Below are 26,209 nucleotides of genomic sequence, written 5' to 3'. Positions count from 1 at the left end.
AATACACCACCCTGCAACAAAGTATCCAGTGGCTCACAATCCTTTTGAAGGCAAGTGAAAGACATTGGTCAAGGAGTACAAGAACTAAAACATCTTTAGGCAATGTATTACACTTCTGACAGATACTTCTAACCACAGATTACTCGCATTTAGAATATTCCCGAGGCGCAAGACTATCTGGAAGCTTTTCAAAGCAACGCTCCTGCATGTCTCTAGGCGGCAGCATGCAGATCCACATAGCCTTTGTTCCACCGCAGAAGTGGAGAAGCATAAAAGGGCCAAAACTACATGCAGACATCTGTTTCTTTCTTTCTGATCTTTTTCAATGTTGAGCCTGAACTCTGCTCCCACTTTCAGTATTCTGACGACTCTCACACCAAAACCTAGTGTTTAAGGAAACCATGTCCCCTGTTAGAATTACTGGCTTCAAACATGCCACTACTGCACAAAAAAAGATAGCGGTCACAGACCCGCATGAGGCGAGTCTTTGGTGGTTGGCCTCAGAGCATGACTCCAATTTGTTCAATGAGTGCACCCTCACACACCTGAAGGAACCAGTGACCGCAAAGCTGTATGTCACCTAACACAGGACTAAGTTTCTGGCCTCATTAGTCCTGCTCCATGATAAGGGTGCAGATACGCTCCCGCAAGTAATCGTCTTCGTTGTTGAAGTCCACCAAACACAGAAGAAAGAGAACTGGGGCTGGACGCCATTGTGTCGCTCCGTCAAAAGAGAAGTTGCAAGGTCCTTAAGGTGATCTCGCTCTGGTCTCTGATTGAGGAGCTGATCCTACAAATGATCACAATGCACCTAGAGTTCCCTGGGCCATTGGTGACACCACAAGACCATTCTGCATATCTTGGGCACTCTAACCGCACATTCTACTGCACCTTCAGGGCCAAAGGAACTGCAGGGACCCTCAGTCTTTCAGCCAGCAGATCCATCCTCAGTGCCACCTGAACCCCACCTGTTCAGCACTGAAATGACTCTGGTGCAGACTTTCACTCAGACTTTCTTGGTCTCTCCATCATCAAAGGCAGATGAGAATCTAATGTCCAGCCCTGTCCGAGGTCGAGCTTCCAATCCGCTATAGTGCACGACGTCCCCATACAACCTGAGCCTGATTCTATGCTTTTACTACCACAGAGGCACCCACAAAGGCTCAATTACCTTTTGGTACTGACTTTGACCAGAGCTTGCCACCACCCATAGATAAGGAGAGGGACAATTTACGCCTCTGACTTATTATGAGGATGAGGACAGACTTTACATGTAATTACATGAAGCCAACAAGCTTGATACTTCTCCTTAATACAGGGTTTGTTTTGCCTCCTGGGCACTCAATGGAAAATAATTCTTCCTTTAATGTTGTAATTGGTTGAGAGGCTAAGATCCTGGACCTACAATTACTTTCAGCTGAAGTCACGACTATTGTCCTTACAGATATTTTGCAAGCTGGACCAGTCTCAGAGCTCTTGCTTCATTTAATGAAGCACTTGCTGATATTTTGATGGACACTGCAAGCTCTGTTCATACCCACTGATAAGGAGACCGGTTGGTTGGTGCCATACACCACCTCCTAATGACCAAGATTTCCTTACACTGCACCCCACTCCAGATGCTGGTGGTGTTGCCTGTGGTGCTCCTTGGCTCAGACTATTCACGATTGTCAAGATGCAGCCAAATATGTGATTTGTGTTGGACATGATATCACTGTTTGTCTGAGGTGGGCAGTTGACACCAGGGTGGTGCTTTATCACCATGCATCTATGCGATCCATATGATTCATAGGAAATATACAGAGCTCGCTTACGGCCACGGCACACTCGCTGGGTCTCCTTTGAATGCCTTCCTACAGAAGGACAAATGCAAATTAGCTCAGGTTCTGCCTGCCGTGGATCTGTGTGACTAGATGGCAGCCATGGGTCTGCAGGATGGGAATTTTCATATACCACCAGCTCCCCTCAAGTGTTCACTAAAGTGATAGCAGTTTCCTCATCTTTGGCATCTGGCTGTTAAGGGCGGACTCTCCACAGTCAGTCAGGGACCACCTCCAGACAACTGCAAACCTCCCAACATCACTGGGACTCTTGATTTGAGGCAAACTCACACCCGATTCCATCACAATGAGTTCTTTCTGTAGCACTGTATTGGACTTGGTGTACTTCAGGGCTTTACCTCCATTGCAACATGTCCTTGACATTCAGGCTAAGATTCTGATGTTTCAATCAAGCCCATATCCATGAGAGGGCAGCTCTGTGGTTTCTTGGCCTGTTATCCTCCTGCATCCTGCTTGTAGGCTATTCCAGGTGGCACATGTCTGCTCTGCAGCACAATCTGAAATTCCCAGTGGGTCCAGCACCAAGTCAATCTGACAGATGTCATCCAGGTTTCAAAGGAGACTGCACACGATCTGAAGCGTTAGCTCCCTTCTCCGCCTGGAGCACCTCTGGAGTTAGCTGTAGTGTCATAGTGTCAGGGCATACACCTGATCGTGAACCTCCTGGTGAGATCCATGAAAGCTAGGCGAACAAGCTCAGCTGGCAGATCACGGGAGGCATCTACATCCTGAGGTGCAGCAGGGCATCTTATGACAAAAGAGTCAAGCAAGAAACTGACGATGTGTAGGAGTGGATCTTATATGCAGCTCTGATCAGTCAGTTCCAGGGCAGAACAAAGCCTATGCAGGGCCACACATCGCCACCTAGTGGCTAACAGAATGCATTGCTATGAAAAGTATCTGGATACAAGGGAATATTTTAAAGGCATTGAATCTGCAGTTACATTGTCCACCAGAAAGATCATTATTGAAGATAAGTAACTCTCTCCTCTGATGCCACTTGTTACTTACACAAACATGCTTGTAGTATACTGATATTTATATAGTGCTTACTAACCACCCAATGTGTGCTGCCTGCAGGCTCGACCTAAAAAACAAATATATTTAGTAAAATCAATCTATTTCCCCTTGGACTGTTTTTGTTAGACTGACGAACTATAAAATGATCGTTTATAAAAGAGATAGCTGCAAGACAAATGGGGTTGGCTAGGTGTTAGAAATGCGAGGCAGTAGCAAATCTAAACGTTTTATAAGACATGCCTCGTAACTGATATCACAGAACAAATGTGACACTGCTCTTAGTCCAAGGTACATTTTCAGAGCACCTATGGAAAGGAAAAGCTTATAGCAACCATTTGGTATTAATTTAACCTCAAGACAGTAATGTGGAAAAAGAACTGTAACCCCTGAAGCAAGGAACTGTTAGCCAAATCAAGACACATCGCCTCAAGATTCGTTGAACCCGGTATTATTTTAAAAGTCTTACCCCAATGAATTCCTTCATTTATCATAGAAATCGACCCTAGCTACTGCTTCTCCATGCCCGTAAAACAACGAAGCACCACATATCTTCGCTAAGCAGGGCATAGTTAAAGCTGTCCTCACGGTGAACACCAAGAATTTTCATTTAAACCCCAGTGATGTACAGAGACCCTCCTTCTCCAATATAGAGACCATGCCACACACTACTCAAAAAAATAAGTTGGTTGTGTAGGAGAATGATGCATCTCACCTGTTCCGGACTAGTGCCCCTCCTGCGTTTGGCGCTGTTGGGAAAGTCCTCACTGTGAGGTGGGTGGGCCACATGCTGGACCGAAGGAACAGGTTGGATTACTGAGGTCTCCATGGAAGCCCCTGGTCGTTTCATCTGAGAACCTCGCTTGCTGGAAAAGTTTCTCTTCTGCTGGAGTAGGGACAATTAAACCAGTATCAAAAGTGTGCAACACATAATATGGTGTCTTTCATGTACAAATTGTTGCAGCTTCACAATTGTGCACCTCTGAAAAACACCCTGGGAATCTTGGTTTGAATATGGTGACACCCTTCACTGAGTATCATTCGGAAGTCTGCAGAAAATTTCAACCACAAATATCGCCCCTCCTACAGTGGTAGCTCTTTCTCTTACTCATTACTTCCAATGCTCACATCTGATCTGATTTCATTCTAAAGAGTTTCCTTTTTAAAGGCAATAAAAATATTCTGGTCTCCAATATTGCTTAGTAGAAGGTGTCTCTCCAGGTCTGCAAATGATTCACTCTTTCTACTTAGTATCTTTATGCACACGAAGCACATGTGGTATTAAGCACCAGAGCTGCATGAGGATAAGAGTGGGATCTATGCAAAGGCTCACTATTAGAGCTTGTGTTTTAAATCTTGCTAAGTCATGGGAGTTTATACATTTCTAGAGCACTGAGGTAGTCATGGTATTTCTTCCTATCACTCTTCAGATTGCAAACCGAGGATCGCAAGTGAGTAAGAGTGAGGTGATAATGAAATCTGTTCGAAAATGAGTTTTATTGTGGAGAGATATTTTGGCCCACTAACAAAATCTAAAATTGGCATCTCTCCTGACCACGAGCCAATGCATGCGGAGGCAATGTCAAGGGGTTAGGGGTCTCACAGGAGAGACATTCTTGAGGAGGGCACACTGTATGTTTCTGGGAAGGGATCAATTAAAAGAAAGCCATTAGACTATAATGATTCCTGGAAGGAGGAGGAATTGTGTGTTCCCAATGCATATCAGACTAAAGCAGTCAGAGGAATCTAAGTACATTTTGGCTTCAAACAAAAGTGGTCAAGGGGAGGAATTTCAAAGGCTTTTACTTTTTCTTTTATTTAAAAAACAGTTGTGGTTGAGATTTTGAGAACTGAGCAGGTAAATAAAAAATGGATTAGGGCTTTGGAGGAACAATATTGAGACGTTCATGCTCAGAAAAGTTACAGATTTCATGTTGTTGTTTACACAGGACTATGTGTTGTCCAGTGATATTGATATTTGTTGAACTGATAGCAACTTTACTAGAAAGGCCTACGTAGCGATGGGGGGGGGGGGGGGGCGGAGGGTGGTCATATAGAATATATAAGGAATAGTACAATGTGTGAAGTGGAGCCTTGAGGAACTCTGTAGATCTAGCACGGTTTAAGACAGGGTTAAAACATTGCGGGTATTAGTAAAAATGAGGTTCTAGTTATTAAGTGGAGTCTGTAAAGGAAGACAGCTTAGTAGGTTCCCATATTACCAAGCATTGACAAAGCCAAGAGGTCTTGCCTTTGGAACCCACTGCCTTTGCCAATGCATTTTGGTGATGCTGCTGCAAGCTTTAAAAAAATATATAAATAAAAATCCGCAATGACGCAGTTGACCATGTCATGTTGTAGAAGCACACGTGTCACTACATCTTCGAAGTGAGAGACACCATTTATTTTTGCAATTACTGAAGCAAGGAAGAGGGAATGAGCGCAACCTGCTGCCTGGATCTAACAAAATTATTAAATAAAAAAAAGACCGTGGGAAGATAAGTTGGGGGTGGGAAGCAGTGTGGACTAGTTGGGGAGGGAGAAACAGCACACGAGGGAGAAACACCACAGTACGAGGGAAAAGCACAAGAAGAAAGCAATGCAAAACACAGGGGAGTTTTTGGCGAGGACAGACAGCACATGAAGGGGAGGATGTAGGGGGGCGCAGAAGCACGAGAGCTGGAAAACGTATGCACTCTACTACGGTGCTTTAAAGAAAAAACGGAAAATGTTACTGACCCTGTAGGCATCTATTCTTGGAATGTGGTGCTATAGATTCACGTGTGCTGCATACTCCTGCTATCTGGTGTGGGGCTCTGACACGTGCAACTTTTTTTTTTTTTTTTCCAAGGTAGTCTTTCGAGTCAGAAGGTATAGCGACTCTTCCATTACTGGTAATGCAAATGGGCATCTGCTCAATTCTAAGATTGCCCGTATGGCAGGTGAGGATGAAATGAAGCATAAAGTAACAGAAGACGAGGACCATATAAAGAGTTAGAAGATCTGCAACGGCTATAGGTTTCCAGGGAGGCATGATGGACGCATGTAAATCTATAGCACAAAAAACCCTGTAAGCATCTGTTCATGGTAACATTTTCTGCAACTGTAAATACACATGGTCTGCATAAACTGTGAACAGTTCTCCCCTGAGCAATGGCTAGCCAGAGGATGTTGCAAAGGCCTGAAAAAAATGTGCGTAGAACAGCCTTACTAACAATCCGAGTCATCACATCCACATAGTAGTGCTTGGTGAAAGTGGGTGGGTTGACCAGGTAGCTGCTTTACATGTCAGCTGCTAGCAGGTTACCAAGGAGAGCAATGGCTTCCCCCCACCCACCTGCCCCCATTTTTTGTGAGCAGTTTGGTCTGGGTGGGGCGGACAATTATCTATTGGCTTAGCGTTATAGGTTTGAATGCATTTGTCCAAACACCAGGGCTATGTCCGCTTTGAAGAAAGCATGGCTCTTGCATGGTTTTGTGAATGAGACAAACTGCTGTTGGGTTTTGTCTTGTCAATGTAATACATGGGAGCCCAATTGACATCTAGTGTGTGTGAAGAGTCAATTCTGCCACATAATACTGGTGTGGGAAGAACACTGGGACTTCAATGGTGTGGTTCAGATAGAAAGATACCACCTTAGGCAGAATTTTTTGATTTGCCCTGAGGACGACCCTATTGTGCACCTGAAAGAAAGGTTTCTGGAGGGTAAGAGCTCGAAGCTTACTTACACGCTGGATAGAGGTTATGTCCTCTAGGAAAGCCACCTCCCAGGAGAGAAACTGTAGAAAGCACAAATGGAGTGTTTCAAAGGAAGGGTCCATGAGTCATGTGACAACAATGTTGAGGTTCAAGTCAGGAGCTGTGAGTGCCCAGGGTGGGATGACACTTTCAAGTCCTTCCATAAAGGCCTTAACAACAGGGACCCTTAAATCACATAGCATGTAGGCAAGCCATGACATTTGTAAGTGAAGCAGGAAGCAGACTAATTTACTGTAGGCCTGAGCAGCTCTTCTATGTGTTTGGAGAGACTGTAATAGACTTATCTTTTCCACCTGCCTGCATATTAGACGTGTGTTATGTCTGGGGCAACCTTGAGGGTGGTCACACTCTCAGGGACATTGAAGTAGCCGAATTCTAGGACTTCAGGTGTCAAATCCAAAGATTGAGCTGTCTGTGGTTTGGATGCCTGACATGTGCTCTGTTCTAAGTAAGAAGGTCTAGCCGGTTGGGCAGCTTCCAGAGGGCCCAACCGATCGGTCAAGCTGCCCAACCTGGGTTGTCTAGGCAATGTGGGAGCCACCAGTATGAGGGTAGGGGATGTTTGCAGAAACCTCCAAACCATGAATAGAAGGAATGGGAGAGGTGGAAAAGCGTAGGCAAACATTCATGAACAGGTCATCCGAAGTGCACTGCGAATACACTGTGAATGTGGGAACCCGGAGGTGAATCTTGGGCCTTTTTGGCAGTGGCAAAGAGGCCTACATTGAGAAACTCCCACTGATGAAAGTACTGAAGCAGGACTTGCATGTAGAGTTCCAACTAATGGACAGGTCTGCAAAACTGCCCCTGCCGGCATGTACCCCGCCAGTAGATGGACTCTGTGGTGAAGTGCTCAGCGCTAAATGCTCTGAGCTAACACTGAAGTGTGGTGAAGGTGTGCCAACCTATTTCAGGAGCTAGTACATGAAGGTCATGTTGTCTGTGCGGATGAGTACCACTTTGTGTTGAATGCGCACCATGTGAAGGAAGCATCCGTTATGATGGTCACTTGGGGTACTGGGCAAGAAAGGGCTTGCACTGCAACAGGTTGTTGTTCCACCACTGCAGAAAGCAATGGGTGTTGGTCCAAGTCAACACTAGATCTCCCAATGACCATCTGCTTGTGACCACTGTGATGGTAAGCACGTCTGCAACAGGAGCATGTGTAATGTGTTGTGGTTAATTATGGCAGTACATAAGGGCATCAAGCCAAAGAGGTTCACAACTGTCCTTACTTGTATCTGGGCATATGACTGAAAACGGGGCAGTAATGACTGGAAAGCTTGGACTTTTGTTTGGCCGGGAGATAAGCCTTTCTGGTGACTGAGTTGAAGACTGCCCTGAAGAAGGGCTGACCCTTAACAAGCTGAAGGTGGAACTTTACCATGTTTGCATTGAACCTCAGATTGTACAGCAGGCCTTTTGTGGTCTGCATACGAGCAAAGCACTGTTGTTGGCTTGCACTCCGGACAAGCGAGTCATCCAAGAAAAAGAACCACGCGAACACCAGCCCTCCTGAGATGGGCAGCTCTCAGGCAAAGACATTTTGTGATTACCCGGAGGGCTGTGGATACCGTCAAGGGCAGCACTTTGAACTGAAAACGCTGGCTCCTTATCACAAACCTGAGGTATCAGTGATGTGCAGGTCGGACCAGGATGTGAAAGTAGATGCCTGCCATGAAGCCACCTTGCTGCAGTAGTGCGATGACATCCTGGAGCATGATCATATGGAAGCGTCCTGAAAGAATGTACGCATTGAGGGGACGGAGACAGAGTAGGGGCCATATTGAACCATCCTTCTTTTGGATAAGGAAGTAGAAGGATGCACCACTTTGTCTCGATGTGGCAACACGGGTAGCATGGCCCCCTTGGTAATTAGGGCCTCTACTTCCTCTTGAAGGGGGTGCTGATGTTCTGGGGAAAGAATACTGCATGGAGGGATTTTTTTGGGGGGAAGGAAGGGGGGGGAGGGAATAGAGGAATGCCCTTTCTCGGGTAGGAGTCAACTCCACAGCATGTTTTCAGTGCACACCATGGCCTTTACGCCGTGACTGACCAGAAGCCTGATGCTGGGCTAGAGGAAGGTGCTCAGTCTTGGTTCAATGATGGGAAGGTGGTGGAAGGAGGATGTTGTCTTCTGTGGCTGGACCTGGAGAGCTTGGAATTCTTCGTTCTCAGACTCTAAATGAGAGCTCTATCTGGGCAGAACTAAAGGGGCTGTTGGCTTGAGGGTCCTGGTCCTGTGTCCTCCTTGATCTATGATCAATGTCGTCTCCCTGCCACTGCCACTGCCCAATAGGTTGTCTAACAAGGTATCGATCGCACTGGTACTGCAATGTCTTCTTACTGCGGAAGCCCAGGCAGGAGGAGGAGTCGTCCTGTAGTACACCATGGGCAGACAGGTTGCAAACCTGGTGGAGGTCTGTCCAGGGATACTCTGCGCGGCACTGTGGATTGTTTTGTAAAGGAGTCGTTTCCATCACACAGTCACAGTTTTCAAGCAGGCAATGACGGGATTAGGCCCGACAGGGACAAGGGCCCTGAAAATCACATTGAGTAGAGCCCAGTTAGAGTCCTAGGAAGGTTGCGCGACACCAAAAGGTCCTGCAAGCAGTGATTGTTGTCACCAACTGGAATGGAGAAAACCTAAAGTGCTCAAAGGCGATCACCGCAAGTCATTAACTCGGAGCTTGGTAGATACACGTCTGAAACAGACGGCAGAGAAAACAATCTAACAATAGAGCCCGTGTCTATGCACATTACCAGAAACAGGAGTGTGTATACTTTGTTACTGAAAAGTTTTTTTTTTTAATTTTGTTAGGAAAAAGAAGTTGCACACGTCGAAGCCCAACACTAGACGGCACGAGTATGCAGAGCGTGTTTATCCACAGCTACACATGCCGCAAGCAAGTAGTTCCCTAAAAGTGAGAAGCCCATCTATACATTTGTGCACATCAGCTTCAGATCTACAGGTTAGCATTTTGTCACATATATTCTGGATACTAAGGCCCATATTTATACTTTTTTAGTGCCGCATTTGCGCCACTTTTTGACGCAAAAGCGGCGCAAACTTACAAAATACAATTGTATTTTGTAAGTTTGTGCCATTTTTGCGTCAAAAAACGGCACAAAAACGGCGCTAAAAAGGTATAAATATGGGCCTAAGGATTTTATTCCAGTTTTTTCTTCTGTGCCCCTTCCTATTGATAGGACTCTCTATAGATCTTTCATTCTGTTGCTCACGGGTCATTTCTACCATTAACAGGAGATATATGCTGGCAGTCTCTTGGCCCTTTTTATTTGTTCTTTTATGGTTGCAAGTAAGGGAAGTAAATGGTGAATGCGTTGGTTGTCATATAATGATATACTTGTAAACAAACTGTTTAGTGCTTTCCTTTACACATACATTTATTAATCTATGATGTATACTTAGTGCCTAATTTATCTGAAAATTCAACAGAAAGATTTAAAACCTAAAAGTAAGCAGCAGAAGGATCGAAGCCAGCCTGTTAGAAAGATGGTAACAAAGCTTTGCTCTAGGAACAAACTCAAGATGGACAAGCTGGGACAAGGAAAGCCACAAAAAGCAATCAAGACTGACAGAGCCAACCAATGGTAAGCAATGGGCGGGCTATAGTCCCCTGAAAGCTCTTGCTCAGCCCACAAAACATCTTTTGCAAGCAGTCAGCAGCGGGGTCTGGTGGGCTTGACCTAAAAATACTTATCTCATCTTCAAAGGAGGGAGGAGGCACCCTAGTAGAATTGAGACATAGTATAAAATGAAGATGCCCATGTCTAGATCAGCCCTCTATCCTAACATAAAACACTGAAGCTGCTGATGAATTCTTAAAATTCTGCTATAGCATTTAAAAGGTATTCTGATCTGAACTGGCACACCTGAAGTGGACTAAAACCTCAAGTACATGTTTAAATCATCACATCTTCCCAAGGTGTGACAACCAGTTTAAAGACTGGTCAAGCATGTGCTCCCACCTATTTTAAGTCGCATGCTTGTTCATCCTAAGTATGGCAAGCACTGACGTTTGCACCCACCCAGTCTTTCAAGCCACCCTCACCTCCAGCTGCATCAGCGACCAGACTTGCTGCAAAGGAGGGAGCGCCTTGATCCTGTGGTGTGATGGGCCTGAGTGCATGCTCCAGATGGGAACCTGAAGAGAAAAAGCATTAGATAAGAGGTGAAACATCTGATTAGCAGAAATGTGTTTAGAACGCACTAGATAGGTGAACACGTTGGAAGGGCTACAGAAAGAAGGATACACAATATCAGTCGACACGTGGAGAAAGTACTCCCACTTCAAAACCTGTTCTGGAGCTGGTCTGTACTGCTTATACCTTAAATGTGGTTATTGTCCCTTGCACTTTTCTAGCCTGCCTTTCAACCTCGAAAGTGAGGGACCTATAGGCAAAACCAATGTTAAGATATAATGTTGCTAGTGTATTTTAGAAAATGTTTACCACTGCCTGTAGGAAGTTGGCTCTGTATGTGCTTTTTCAAAGTAAGGAATAGCATGCACAGAGTCCAAGGGTTCCCCTTAGAGGTAAAATAGTGGTAAAAAGAGATAATACTAATGCTCTATTTTGTGGTAGTGTGGTCGAGCAGTAGGCTTATCCAAGGAGTAGTGTTAAGCATTTGTTGTACATACACATAGACAATAAATGAGGTACACACACTCAGAGACAAATCCAGCCAATAGGTTTTGTTATAGAAAAATATATTTTCTTAGTTTATTTTAAGAACCACAGGTTCAAATTTAACATGTAATATCTTGTTTGAAAGGTATTGCAGGTAAGTACATTAGGAACTTTGAATCATTTCAATTGCATGTATACTTTTCAAGTTATTCACAAATAGCTATTTTAAAAGTGGACACTTAGTGCAATTTTCACAGTTCCTGGGGGAGGTAAGTTTTTGTTAGTTTTACCAGGTAAGTAAGACACTTACAGGGTTCAGTTCTTGGTCCAAGGTAGCCCACCGTTGGGGGTTCAGAGCAACCCCAAAGTTACCACACCAGCAGCTCAGGGCCGGTCAGGTGCAGAGTTCAAAGTGGTGTCCAAAACGCATAGGCTTCAATGGAGAGAAGGGGGTGCCCCGGTTCCAGTCTGCCAGCAGGTAAGTACCCGCGTCTTCGGAGGGCAGACCAGGGGGGTTTTGTAGGGCACCGGGGGGGACACAAGCCCACACAGAAATGTCACCCTCAGCGGCACGGGGGCGGCCGGGTGCAGTGTTAGAACAAGCGTCGGGTTCGCAATGGAAGTCAATGAGAGATCAAGGGATCTCTTCAGCGCTGCAGGCAGGCAAGGGGGGGCTTCCTCGGGGAAACCTCCACTTGGGCAAGGGAGAGGGACTCCTGGGGGTCACTTCTGCAGTGAAAGTCCGGTCCTGGGGGCTGCGGGTGCAGGGTCTTTTCCAGGCGTCGGGACTTAGGTTTCAAAGAGTCGCGGTCAGGGGAAGCCTCGGGATTCCCTCTGCAGGCGGCGCTGTGGGGGCTCAGGGGGGACAGGTTTTGGTACTCACAGTCGTAGAGTAGTCCGGGGGTCCTCCCTGAGGTGTTGGTTCTCCACCAGCCGAGTCGGGGTCGCCGGGTGCAGTGTTGCAAGTCTCACGCTTCTTGCGGGGAGTTGCAGGGTTCTTTAAAGCTGCTTCTTGAAACAAAGTTGCAGTCTTTTTGGAGCAGGTCCGCTGTCCTCGGGAGTTTCTTGTCGTCGTCGAAGCAGGGCAGTCCTCAGAGGATTCAGAGGTCGCTTTGGAAGGCGTCGCTGGAGCAGAGTTCTTTGGAAGGCAGGAGACAGGCCGGTGAGTTTCTGGAGCCAAGGCAGTTGTTGTCTTCTGGTCTTCCTCTGCAGGGGTTTTCAGCTAGGCAGTCCTTCTTCTTGTTGTTGCAGGAATCTAATTTTCTAGGGTTCAGGGTAGCCCTTAAAACTAAATTTAAGGGCGTGTTTAGGTCTGGGGGGTTAGTAGCCAATGGCTACTAGCCCTGAGGGTGGGTACACCCTCTTTGTGCCTCCTCCCAAGGGGAGGGGGTCACAATCCTAACCCTATTGGGGGAATCCTCCATCTGCAAGGGCTGTCCTGACTGGCCAGTGACTCCTCCTTGTTGCTTTCTTTGTTCCCTCCAGCCTTGCCGCCAAAAGTGGGGGCCGTGGCCGGAGGGGGCGGGCAACTCCACTAAGCTGGAGTGCCCTGCTGGGCTGTGACAAAGGGGTGAGCCTTTGAGGCTCACCGCCAGGTGTCACAGCTCCTGCCTGGGGGAGGTGTTAGCATCTCCACCCAGTGCAGGCTTTGTTACTAGCCACAGAGTGACAAAGGCACTCTCCCCATGGGGCCAGCAACATGTCTCTAGTGTGGCAGGCTGCTGGAACTAGTCAGCCTACACAGACAGTCGGTTAAGTTTCAGGGGGCACCTCTAAGGTGCCCTCTGGGGTGTATTTTGCAATAAAATGTACACTGGCATCAGTGTGCATTTATTGTGCTGAGAAGTTTGATACCAAACTTCCCAGTTTTCAGTGTAGCCATTATGGTGCTGTGGAGTTCGTGTTTGACAGACTCCCAGACCATATACTCTTATGGCTACCCTGCACTTACAATGTCTACGGTTTTGTTTAGACACTGTAGGGGTACCATGCTCATGCACTGGTACCCTCACCTATGGTATAGTGCACCCTGCCTTAGGGCTGTAAGGCCTGCTAGAGGGGTGTCTTACCTATACTGCATAGGCAGTGAGAGGCTGGCATGGCACCCTGAGGGGAGTGCCATGTCGACTTACTCGTTTTGTCCTCACTAGCACACACAAGCTGGCAAGCAGTGGGTCTGTGCTGAGTGAGAGGTCTCCAGGGTGGCATAAGACATGCTGTAGCCCTTAGAGACCTTCAGGGCCCTTGGTACTAGAAGTACCAGTTACAAGGGACTTATCTGGATGCCAGGGTCTGCCAATTGTGGATACAAAAGTACAGGTTAGGGAAAGAACACTGGTGCTGGGGCCTGGTTAGCAGGCCTCAGCACACTTTCAATTGTAAACATAGCATCAGCAAAGGCAAAAAGTCAGGGGGCAACCATGCCAAGGAGGCATTTCCTTACACTGCCTACCTACCATGTTAAACAACTTGTCACCAGGAAACTTGCACTTGCATATTAGTCTAAGGGAGCTATGCAACATCTGGTGAAACGGAGAGGACAAGAGACACAAGGGAGTACCGTTCTTTGGATACATTAAATCCAAAGAATGGACACAACCAAGTAAGGAGGTCAGAAGGCGGCAAAGGCTGGGACACCCTCTTTTTCAGGATTGCTTTCATCTCTTTAAATACCAAACACGGAGATGCATACCAAAAACTGCTTCTTTTCAGGCTCTACCCCGTATAAAAAACGGCACCCATCATTCGCTAAATGGACAACTTTCCTTTGCCGTTTACCGTGATTTTGCCCCAGCCTACAGCCCATGAAGCACTACAGATTAGGAAATACGACCAATCATCATGACTAACCAACCAGGATACTTCAGCACCCGTGGCTAAAAGAGCCAAAGGCATCAAAAGGAATGAGAAGGAAGACCGCAGCAAGAGCTGATGGACTAGGGTGTAAGGCCGTATGAAAGGATGAGAAGGGACCAGCGATGTTACCTGCTGCAGCAGCCTGCTGATGCGGGCATTGAGGTCGCCATAGCTGCTGTACTCGCGCTGGTGGCGAGCAGCATTTTGGTAGCAATGGATTGCCTCCTCCAACTCATGCTCTGACTCGTAGATCTGACCCATTTGCTCCCAGAGCTGCGGCTGCTGCTGGTCCCGCAGCAGAGCCTGCACACAGGTATGGATGGTGTCGAGTTTTCCATGCAAAGGCCGGGGATTCGAGTTCCTGTAGCGGCCAAAAAAACAAAGTTAGCAAGACATACCTAACAGAGCAAAAAGATTGGACAGGTAAGAGCCCTGTGGAAACAAAGGACAGATTATTCCATTAAAATTATGACTGCCACCGCTGCTTACATTGATGTTCTTTAGCAAAACTGGCCTAGTGGAGTTACTGTAGTATCCCTATAGATAGGGACCACTGAAAGGATAAGTTACTTACCTGTAAATCCTAGTTCTCTTCCAGGGGTATCCTCATCAAAGTCATAAACATTGAATATTCCCGCCCTTGTGCGGGGACCCCGGAGCATATATAAAATATATACACATTATACATGTGTAACAAACAGTCATGCAGGCTATCATGTTAAAAACAGGCTAAAATGCTTTATTTCCATGAAGTTTTTTTTTTTTTTTTTTTTATTAAATACTACAATAGAGCCTAAATAAGTACCCAAGCTCCTAAAACTAGGCTTGGGGAAGTAAGCAATAGCAAACTCTAGTGAAAAAATAGAGAAAACTGCATTGAAAAACAATGAAGCATTCTTAGCCAATAGGCTGCATGTAGGTTAACACAGGAGAACCATAAAAACTTTGGCACTGTGCCTTTAAGACCCTGAGCACCTCCAGTGTCCCACCATGCCTCAGGGGTGAAGGAAAGGTGACAGTTGGTTCACAGTTAGGTCAGTTCTTTTTACAGTGACAATTTGTATAATTGAATCAAAATACTGTCTGTCCTGCACTTCCAGTAGACGTGCGTCCGGGAAGGAGGGTGGGTTGTTTATGACTTTGATGAGGATACCCCTGGAAGAGAACTAGGATTTACAGGTAAGTAACTTATCCTTCTCTTCCAGGGGATCCTCATCAATAGTCATAAACATTGAATAGATTAGCAAGCCCATCCCTAAACCCAGCGGACTGTTCGATAGAAGTGCAGGAATAGACATGTCTTACGCAAATAAATTCCTTAGAGAGGCCTGCCCCAGTTGGGCATCCGCTCTTGCATCTGAGTCTAAACAATAATGTCTTGTAAAAGTATGGACAGACTTCCATGTAGCAGCCTTACAAATCTCAGATATAGGAACATTGTTAAGGAGAGCAGCAGTAGCCGCTTTTCCCCTTGTGGAATGCGCTCTAGGCCGCGCTAGCAATTGTCTATTAGCTAGCTGGTAAGTATTAACAATACAAGAAACTATCCATCTTGATATTGTTCGCTTAGATGCTGCTTCTCCTGTCCTTAAATGACCATAGTTCACAAACAAGCGGTTAGAGTGTCTAATCGATTTTGTCTTGTCCCGATAAAATTTCAGCACTCTTTTCAAGTCTAATGAGTGCAATGCTTTCTCAGCCGGAGTTTCCGGATTGGGAAAGAACGTCGGTAAAGTTATGGTCTGATTAATATGGAATTCTGACACCACCTTCGGAAGGAAAGATGGGTGAGTTCGTAGAACTACTCTATTGTCATGAAAAACCGTGTACGGTTCTTTTGCAGACAAGGCCTGGATCTCACTGACCCTCCTCGCTGAAGTAATGGCCACCAGAAAAGCCGTTTTCCACGTAAGGTGTTGTAAGGAGGCCTTATGGATAGGCTCGAAAGGAGGGCCCATAAGTTTTGCTAGGACTATGTTCAGTTCCCACGGAGGAGAAGGCCTCCGAATTGGCGGAAAAACTTTCTTCAAACCTTCTAAGAAATCCTTGACTACAGGTTTCGTAAAGAAGGATTCCTGAGAAGGTGACTTGCGATAGGCAGTAATAGCAGACAAATGTACCTTAATAGATGATACCTGCAGACCGGATTTCGCTAGGTGAAGCAAATAGGACAGTATGACGTCCTCCTGCGCCCGTATGGGATTATGGCCTTGCTGACAGCACCATATGTAGAATCTCTTCCACTTCAAAGCGTAGGAACGCCGCGTGGAAGGCCGTTTGGACTCTTTCAAGATGTTCATGCACTCCTGCGAGAGTCCTAGGTGCCCATACTGCAGGAATTCAGGAGCCATGCTGTTAAGCTCAGAGAGGGTAGGTTGGGATGCAGAATCCTGCCCTCCATTCTGCTCAGAAGATCCGGTCTGCACGGCAGCCTCCTGTGAGGTTTTTCCGACAGGTTGAGGAGATCCGTGTACCAGAATTGTCGAGGCCATTGTGGCGCTATAAGAATCATTCTGGTCCTGGATCCGTAAAGTTTGCTGATCACTGCCGGAATGAGGGGAATCGGCGGAAAAGCGTAAAGAAATGTCCCTGACCAGTCGATCAACAGGGCATTCCCTCGAGATCCCGGACGGTAGAACCTGGATGCGAAGTCTGGGCATTTCCTGTTTACATCGTCTGCGAAGAGGTCCAGTTGAGGCCGACCCCATTGCGCGAAGATGTATTCTGCGACTTCCTCGTGCAGGACCCAATCGTGAACGTCCTCCAGGTGTCTGCTTAGAAAGTCTGCTTCTACGTTCTGCTGACCTGGCAGTTGAACTGCTGTGATTGACATTCCTCTGGCCAGGAGCCAATGCCATATCGCTTGGGACTCTCGTGAAAGGGGTAGGGATCTCGTTCCCCCTCGTTTGTTCAAGTAATACATCATGGTTGTATTGTCCGTCTGTATCAATAGAGTTTTCCCCTGAATTAGCGGTGTGAAAGACTTGAGAGCCAGATGGACCGCTCTGAGTTCCAGCAGATTGATGTGGTACTGCTTCTCCTTGTCTGACCACAGACCCTGCGCTTGAAAAGGACCCAGATGAGCCCCCCATCCCTGAAGAGACGCATCCGTTACCAGAGTGTCGGATGGAAGTACCTGGTGAAACGGAGCGCCCACTGACAGGTGAGGTCTGTGCATCCACCATCTCAATGACTGAAGTGCTACCTCCGGTAGCCGCATTGTGTCCTCCCAGCGACCTGTTCTTTGGCTCCAATTGGCCTCCAATGCCTCTTGGAGGGGTCTCATGTGGAGTCTGGCATTTGGGACAATAAAGATGCACGATGCCATGGAGCCCAGTAGTGATGTCACCTGACGTGCCGTAGGTGCGCTGGCTCTCAACAGGTCCTGGCACTTCTTGTTTATTGAGGACAGTCGTTCCTCCGAAGGATACACTTTTTGTAGTTCTGTGTTTATGATAGCTCCTAGGTAGTGAAGTCTCTGTGTTGGAGTCAAGGTTGACTTCTGGTAATTGACCTGAAGACCTAGAGCTTCGCAAACTCCTAGTACAATGTCCCGATGGCTTCTCGCCTGCTCCGGAGAAGAAGCCTTTAGTAGCCAGTCGTCTAGGTATGGATATATGTATATCCTTTGTCTTCGTAGATGTGCCACCACCACTGCCATACATTTCGAGAAAACTCTTGGAGCAGATTTCAGGCCAAAGGGTAGAACCCTGAACTGGTAATGCTGTAACGCTACTCGAAAGCGCAGGAATTTTCGATGCTTTGGAGCTATTGGGATGTGGAAATACGCATCCTGCAGGTCGATGGAACACATCCAGTCTCCCTGATGCAGTTGAGGGAAAATTTGGTAAAGCGCTAGCATTCTGAACTTCTGCTTTCTTATGTATTTGTTCAGCAGTCTTAGATCCAGGATTGGCCTGAAAACGCCCTCTTGACCCTTCTTTGCTACTAGAAAGTAACAGGAGTAGACCCCCTTTCCTCTGTGGGCAGGTGGAACCCTTTCTATGGCATTCTTTCTTAGGAGGGCGAGAGCCTCCTTGCGTAGCAAGGTGAGATGAGACAGATTGTGTTTGGTTGGTGGCAAGTGTGGTGGAGGCTGTTTGAAAAGAAGAGAATAGCCATGTTCGACAATATTGAGCACCCATTTGTCTCTTGTGATAGAGTGCCACTCGTGAAGATGAGCAATAATACTTCCCCCCCCCCACCAGAGTGGTGTACAGTGTCGAGGGAAGCGAGACTTCATTGCTTAGTGGGTGCTTTTGGAGTGGACTGTTGAGGTCTGCTTGACCCTCGCTCCCTTGTGTTTCTTCGCTGAAACAGAGGGCGTCCCTGTCGTTGCTGAGACCTTTGCGACCAATGAGGGGTTTGAACCCTCTGTTGGAAAGGGCGTCTATCGTACGGTCTGTACCTCCGCCTGAAATCTTTCCTTCTTTCGAGGCCTACCGCCTTCATGGTATCCACCTCGGTCTTCATGCGGGCCATCTCTTCGTCTGCATGGGCACCGAATAGAGAATTCCCGGCAAATGGGAGATTCAGGATACGTTGTTGTGCCTCCTGTTTCAAGCCAGTGAGCCTCAGCCAGGAAGATCTCCTCGCACAGATACCATGTGCGTACCCATGAGCCGCCAAATCCGCCCCATCCGCTGCCGCGCTGATAACTTGGTTAGATACCAGGCATCCTTCCTGTAGAATCTCTTGGAAATCTTGCCTGTCTTCTCTGGGCAGTTTTTCTGTAAATCTACTGAGGGAATCCCACAGAGAACGATCGTACCTGCCCAGGAGCGCAGACGCACTAGAGACCTTCATTGCTGAAGCCGCTGTCCCGCACATCTTTCTTCCCAGAGAGTCTAAATGCCTTCTCTCTTTATCCGGGGGTACCGTGGATGAAGATGCCACCGAGTGGGTCTTTCGGGCGGCAGCTATGATCACTGAGTCTGGTGGCGGATCCTTCCTAAGGAATAAAGGGTCTTGCTCTGGAGCCTTGTACTTTTTAAGAATCCGAGCCGGGGCAGACTTAAGCGAGGCTGGGGCCAGAAAAGTGTCCATGGTTGGCTGCAACAAACCAGGCACTAGAGGCAGCAACTTTTTCGACGCTGATCTCTGTTGTAGCGTCTCAAAGATGATTGATGAAGAGGTAGACGGTTCTGGAACCTCTATATTGAGTTTCTGCGCTCCTCTTAGCAACACCTCGTTGAATGTGGTTATGTCATCCACTGGTGAGACTCTAGCAGGTGGTGAATCTGTAAGAGTAGGTGAGTAACGCCCGACAGAAGAACCTGATGAAGACCAAGAGGGTGATCTTCTTGAGCGCGACCTGGATCTCCGTTGAGAGCGAGATCTGCTGCGGGACGCTGTAGCCGAGCGCCTAGGCCTCGCGGTCGGCTGTCGAGGAGCTGAACGAGCCCGTTCTGCCCCGGCTGTCGGCGATGGCGTTCTTGGCGGGGAGGCAGTGGGTGAATACATTCGCGAATATTGCGAATCTGGGGAGGCCGCTGGTCTGTTGAGGCTCTCCAGCCATCTCGGAGATAGGTTGATGGGCGAGACATGCCCAGGAGATGCTCTTGACCGAGAAGAGTCGCTCGGTATGGAGACCACTGGAGACGGCGCCTTGTCTGGCGAGGGGCAATGTTCTGCTCCCTGTTGGACAGGTAAAACCTGCGTCGACGTCGATGGCTGTTTCGACGTGGAAGGACGCCCAGTCGGTTGGTCCTGCCTCGACGTTGAGTGCCTCGACGATGAGTGCCTTGACGTCGAACGGCGTTCCTTGTGCCTCGACGTGGAGCGATGGGAGGTTGACGGCGGATGTTTCTCGTGCCGTCGTGGAGATCTCGATGCCGTGTGTCCTGACGTCGGGGGGCGCACAGCCTTTGGCGGCGACCGGGCACGCCGGCGATGGCTCGACGTCGATCGGCGGGCTGCCGTCAACGGAGACCTGCCCCTGCTCTGATGTTCCCTCGACGCCGTTCCCTTCGACGTCGGGTGTGTCGCCGTCGACGGCGATCTATGCCGGTGGGACGGTGGTAGCGACGACGTCGACGGTGAACAAACAGGTATTTTCCTACCTGTCGACGTCGACCGGGCCATTCTCTCCTGAGAATGGCCTTCTGGATGCCTGGGGAGTGAGGAGGACGATGTTCTTTTCCTCTCCTGAAGCCCATGAAGTCGGATCTTCTCTCTGTCTTTCAGAGTCCTCCTAGACATGTTCTTACAGTACTTACAAGTGTCAGGGCAGTGACTGAGGCAGGCACAGTATGCACAGAGAGTGGGGATCTGACTGGGCCTTCTTCTACCCACAAGCAGGGCATTTGACAAAAAGAGAAGGCATTTTTCTGTCAGAAAAAACCTTCCTAGCTCAGACAAAGATGTTACTTGTCGAGTGAAAAGTGAAAAAACACTTTTTTAAAGAATTTTTCTGAGGAAAACTCAGAAAAACTGAGAGCTCAATGCTCCAGGATCCTCTCAGAAGAAGCCGGAAAAAAGAACTGACCTAACTGTGAACCAACTGTCACCTTTCCTTCACCCCTGAGGCATGGTGGGATACTGGAGGTGCTCAGGGTCTTAAAGGCACAGTGCCAAAGATTTTATGGTTCTCCTGTGTTAACCTACATGCAGCCTATTGGCTAAGAATTGTTTTTCAATGCAGTTTTCTCTATTTTTTCACTAGAGTTTGCTACTGCTTACTTCCCCAAGCCTAGTTTTAGGAGCTTGGGTACTTATTTAGGCTCTATTGTAGTATTTAATAAAAAAAATTTAAAAAAATAAAAAAAACTTCATGGAAATAAAGCATTTTAGCCTGTTTTTAACATGATAGCCTGCATGACTGTTTGTTACACATGTACAATGTGTATATATTTTATATATGCTCCGGGGTCCCCGCACAAGGGCGGGAATATTCAATGTTTATGACTATTGATGAGGATCCCCTGGAAGAGAATTATGTGATTCTACAGCCGCAGATGTTTTCACGTAACTAGGGACTTCCTGCATTTACCTCACAATGCATCATCTGCAGCATAATCTGGTAATGTTAACAAAAAATGTATTTCTAGCTCAAACAGTTCAAAAGTTACTAAAAACGAGACAACGCATGCAGTGAAAGGCCCTTCGAAAGATTAACTGGTCATCTTTCAGTTGCTTATTTTTGTATTTGCTTGTTAAAAGGGTACTAACAACATGACAACATATTTGCCCACACAGTATTACCACGAGCAATAGAAAATACAAACTGATCAAATAGTACTATCAAAAAGTGCTGCATTATACCACCTAATTTGCCTTTTGTTTCTTCATGTATAATTTATTCAACTACATAATTTGGTGCTCTCCTGCCGCATAATTCCAGTGGGCCTATCTATAGTGTACCCCCAGATTATGCCATAACTCTTTGTACAGTATTCATTCTCCATTTAATAAGGCAACACAGAGCTAACGAGTTCGGACACATGTGAACCTTGCTTTTGAGGACTGCATCACAGGCCAAAGTTTGGTAACGCTTGTGATGCTGTGTTACCAGTTGTTTATGGTTCTTTTACGGTTTCATGTATGTTTGTCCTAATGACTGATAGGTCAGCGGGTTCTATTATTTGATGGCTGTGGGTGAAGTTCTTATGAGATACAGGTGGTCCTATCGGAGATATTGGGCATGTGCACTGCTCCACCCGTGATATGTGAGTGAGGTATTAGGTGCCTGGCATAAAGTTCAAGAAGATACTGTCAGCCATCTAGTAAAGGCTTCCTGTATTGCACTGCTGGTCATATACACGTCTGTACAAGCATCTCTCGCTTGGGATATTAATAGAGTGAGAACTTACCCTGCTACCCTGTCCTGCAAGAACCGCACTATTCTAGTGCTCAAAGAGCGAATGCTGGCCTCAGCACTGCCCAGGGCTAGTCATCTCAATCTTCACTTACCCAGAGGGAAAAAAGGGCTTGTTGGGGTGTCCGATATTAGCCCCATGACTAGAGGGCAGGTGGAGAGGAAGTTGTGATTGTCCGACACCGGATGAACACCTGTAGGAAGAATTACAAAAAGCGGGCTGATTAATGGGGTGAGAGAAGGAGGAAAAAGTACAGTTTGTAGTTCTTCGTTCTTTGTGTTGACTTTATAATACAGACGAGGACCCTCCTACTACTTCACCCTCTATTCCCTTTCTTGATACAGAGTCCAAAAAATCAGGAACCTGCAGCACACAGAAGAAACCCTGGTGCCATGACTGAGTCATACATGGGCAGCCCGCTTCATTAGCGCAGTGAGCTAGCAGGAGCAGAGTTCTAACTGTAATGCGTGAAAGAAAAAAAGAAAAATCACACAAAAAAAACGCAACCTCAAAGACATCATGGATATTGGGTCAACATGCCTCATGCGTGCAAAATGGAAAGTGAGTCAAGTTTAGCTACAATCCACTCCGTCCCCAATTCTAATGAGAGGAGCAATATGGACCCTCTATATCACGGCTAAAAATATGCTTACGTTTTAATCTTGCAGCAACTGAGGTACTTGTAAATGGCTATGATTACTGTTCAGCAGCAACAACTGTGGTGCCAGAGTTTGGTTCAACTTACACTTCTTTTTGATGTTACTTTTACTTTAGTGTTTACTCAAACTGTGCTGGCAGCATCAGTAACAACTTGTTAGTGCTAGCTTAAGAATATTAAGTAGGTGGCACACCACTATCCTTTCACTTTAGGAAGAAGAAATAAGAGTACATTACGGAGAGGAGTTTCCTCTTCCGTTCACGCAAACATGCACACAGGGGTCTATCGACACCAGTTGTGGTACATACTAGACCTGTTACACATATGGCTTACTTAAGTTATCTCCACGAGATAGTGTATGTGCGGCAAGTCCATGAACTTTGCTACTTTAATTAGATGAGTGATCCTGGCCTGTCTCTTTTCCTGCTGCCCACCCTATGTTTTGTTGGCCAGCTTATGAAATTCACCAGCCTTACCTAAGCTGTGAGTTTACTTGCCCCTTACATCTCCCTCTGCCAGGCATTTTTTTTTATGATTTTGTTTGTTTCACCAGCTTTGCGAATTCCAGACTCCCCCCTCAGTTGCCTTGGAAAGTCCAGTTCTAGAGAAGAAAGCCACACTGACAGAGGTAGAAATACGGTGGACACTCTGCGCCCACACGCCAAGTGGTCCAGTCCAGTATGCCCATTTAATTGTCTTCCCTAAAATACATGCAGCCCACTGGTTATGTGGGCTGGACTGAACACAGCATTATTTAGCACCGTCATGTGCCCTACCTAAATAAACCTTAGGTACCTTTTTCGCACCTTACCTGCCAGGGGGAAGCCATGGGCGTGAAGAGCTCCAAGCACCGTTGCAGCTCAGGCCACTGTGTGGAAAAGCTTCCCGTGGACACCGGCCTCCAAGTTGGTCCACCGTGCGATGCATCCAGCCTGTGGGAGAAGGGGAGAAGGAGAGCATTATGAACGCAAGTATCACTGGATTTAAGAATATTAAAAAATAGAAAAAACTAAGAGAAATGAAATAAAACTGAGGTGGGATCTGGCCTTTCTTCGCACTTGGACGGACAGCTGATTAAGATTGGTAACTTCTGCAACATCAGAGACTTTCTTTAGTGTAATGAAGATCGCATAGCCCACAGCATTTATACCCACTGTGCCTTGATGTAAACTGTAAACTGCTGGGATCTCAGGGTGCTGTGAAGGTGGATGGGAGCAGGACAATTGTCTTCCATTAAATAGAGATGAATAGCACCACTCGTGGCCTGTGCTCCGGCCCTGCATCAGATTCCCAGTCAGGACTAAGTGGTGCAGTTCCATCTTATCCCCCCCCCACACACACACACAACCGAAAAACCATAAGCTGTGGTTGAAAAAAATATATATTTTGCAGCTTCGATTGGTACATGTCAGCTTCAAGAAAAAAAACTTTTCCATTCAATACAATTAGTGGAAAACCTAGAATAAAGCTTACTTATGCTTTGTAGGATCTTCATCAAAGGTAGCATTGTTTTTCTAGTCACGTTAAGCACAGAGCTAAAATGGACAAATATGGAATCTCAACCAAGGTCACAAAAACTAATAAGGACACATTATCCTTTAAGCCTGGCTTTGCCCAAGTCACCGTACTGATCAAATGTACAGCTCCCCCATTACTCACACAGAGACCATGCTTTAGCTTCCTCAATGTGCAAGGTCAGCACCTTTGGAAAGCTCACAAGGAATTTTCATGGTATCAGTATTTTTCAGTCATGTGAAAGAAGATTTCTTTTCATTTCAGTAGGCAGTTCATGGTGCAGTTTTTAGGTAAAATGGGTAAGGCCATCACGTTCGACTAGCCGTCTCTTTGAAGCGTGCTCCTTTTCTATTTTTTTTTACTGTTTCCTCTTTACTGTCTTGGGAATTTACTGCAGCTTTAAGGGTTTGTTATTTGCTGCAATGAGGGTGTACACCAACAGCACTGGCTCTGCATCACGGACACACACACAAGTCAACTTTCCATCCTTATTTGGCGCCTCTAGATCAAACAGTATTTGAATTTTGAATCCTTGAGCACTGCATTTCGTTGTCATACTTTTAAATCTCTGATTTCCATCGGGAATTGTTCCAGTTCAAAAAACAAACTCTTGTCTTAGGTGAACACATTTTCACTTTGTAGATCCATTCCATCAAACTGTCGAGGATGCCTTAAGCATGTGTTATTTATTACCCAGAAAAAAGGATTACTTTAAGTATTTTACCTAGAGAGGAAGCGTTTTATCTACGGCAGGAATGCATACGATTTTACTAGATAACAGTTGAGAAAGAAATATCGATGTGCTGTGTTCCATTTCTTTCCTGTGACTTATAACTACAGTTGTGAAATCTGTCTTCAAATGACTGCTGGATCCATAAGTTTAAACTGCGACTGCCAATTCCTTAGTTTATTAATTAGGTAAACAAATTCTACCTAGGGGGATTGATATTACCAATTATGAGAATGGTTAGGTCTCACTTACAGACAGCCTTTAGCTGTGTTTGTGAAAAAGCTTTTGTAACCCGTGCCGAAATTGTGGTGGGTTAAGCGCATGTCCACTCCTAGCCATTGGTTGGCTTTCTTCACATATCTTACTTATTTGATGGGTTCCCTTCCTCCCAAGGAGTGACAGGCACAAGATTGCTTGACTTGTAGTCTCAGTTTCCAAAGCGTTAGCAGCGAAAGGATAGTTTTTCTTTAAACTTTCCACGAGCCTGCTTCCCAATCAAAACTTCTCCCACCTCTGTGGGTTGCTACCTACTCCATTTGCTGTCGTTCTCCTGAGCAGCTCTTGCCATTCAAAAATCCCCCACCACTACATGTTGATCCCTCCTTCCCCCGCCACATTTTCTTGTATGTTTACACCCACAATGTGTAAACTTCATCCCTTATTTTCGTTACATGCCCTCTTCAACCCACTCCTTCTCTGCTCCCCAACAGCCCATAAAAGTTCTCAATTTTATTTTTTTTAAAGTTTTTTTGAGGCCATGGCACTTCATTTGCTGCCAGAACACTTTGCCTAACTTTTGGACAAATTAAAAGTATTCTTTGTTTATTGTTCCAAGTGGCATGCACCGTCTTCGATCAGTAAATAAAAATAATAAAAAAAAACAGTTGGGTCATTCCGTTAGTGCATTTGTCACCAGGCATGCACACGCATAGTGAATGAAGCACATGCCAGTATGTACTTGCCCATGTGTGCATCACCACTTTTTTTTTTTCCTTTTTGCTAATTTTGTACAGCATCCCCAAAAAACAACGACAAAGCTAATGGGTCATAAAAATGTGCCATCTATTGGGCTTACTCAATGCCGGTTTACACCGCAATCCTTCCAGAGAGCACAGAAACCGAGGAAGCACAGCAGGGCCTGTGCACAGCAGCACAATCTACAGTACCTTTTAAAGCACAGTATTTCAAGCTTTGCAATCACTTCCAAATACCTAGTTTTACAATATATACTTGGCCCCATCCAACATTTGGACCATTTTACTTACCCAGTAACTATCTGTTTGCAGATGTTTTCAACTTTATTTTTAGATAAAGTCTTGAGTCACAAGATAAGTTGTACTGCTGCAATTGTGAGTTAAGGGG

General features: G+C 46.3%; 1 protein-coding gene across 9 annotated transcripts in view; it reads right to left on the bottom strand.

The window, feature by feature from the left end:
• Window positions 1-26,209, bottom strand: part of KDM6B (lysine demethylase 6B) — a 511,446-nt gene that overhangs the window by 80,535 nt on the left and 404,702 nt on the right. For 8 of the 9 annotated variants that reach the window (XM_069218686.1, XM_069218685.1, XM_069218684.1 and 5 more), the window contains 5 exons: window positions 23,414-23,534; window positions 22,039-22,137; window positions 14,257-14,488; window positions 10,695-10,787; window positions 3,574-3,744 (listed from right to left, as the gene is read on the bottom strand). In XM_069218686.1, the coding sequence (XP_069074787.1) occupies window positions 3,574-3,744; window positions 10,695-10,787; window positions 14,257-14,488; window positions 22,039-22,137; window positions 23,414-23,529 (711 nt within the window). In that variant the 5' untranslated portion in view covers window positions 23,530-23,534. The remainder of the gene's footprint in view (window positions 1-3,573; window positions 3,745-10,694; window positions 10,788-14,256; window positions 14,489-22,038; window positions 22,138-23,413; window positions 23,535-26,209) is intronic. The other variant, XM_069218693.1, reaches the window with a different exon arrangement.

The sequence above is a fragment of the Pleurodeles waltl genome, chromosome 12, assembly GCF_031143425.1.
Source record: "Pleurodeles waltl isolate 20211129_DDA chromosome 12, aPleWal1.hap1.20221129, whole genome shotgun sequence".
NCBI classification, from domain to species: Eukaryota; Metazoa; Chordata; class Amphibia; order Caudata; family Salamandridae; genus Pleurodeles; species Pleurodeles waltl.
Note: the sequence above shows the minus strand (reverse complement) of the source record. Positions and strands in the feature narration are given on the sequence as shown.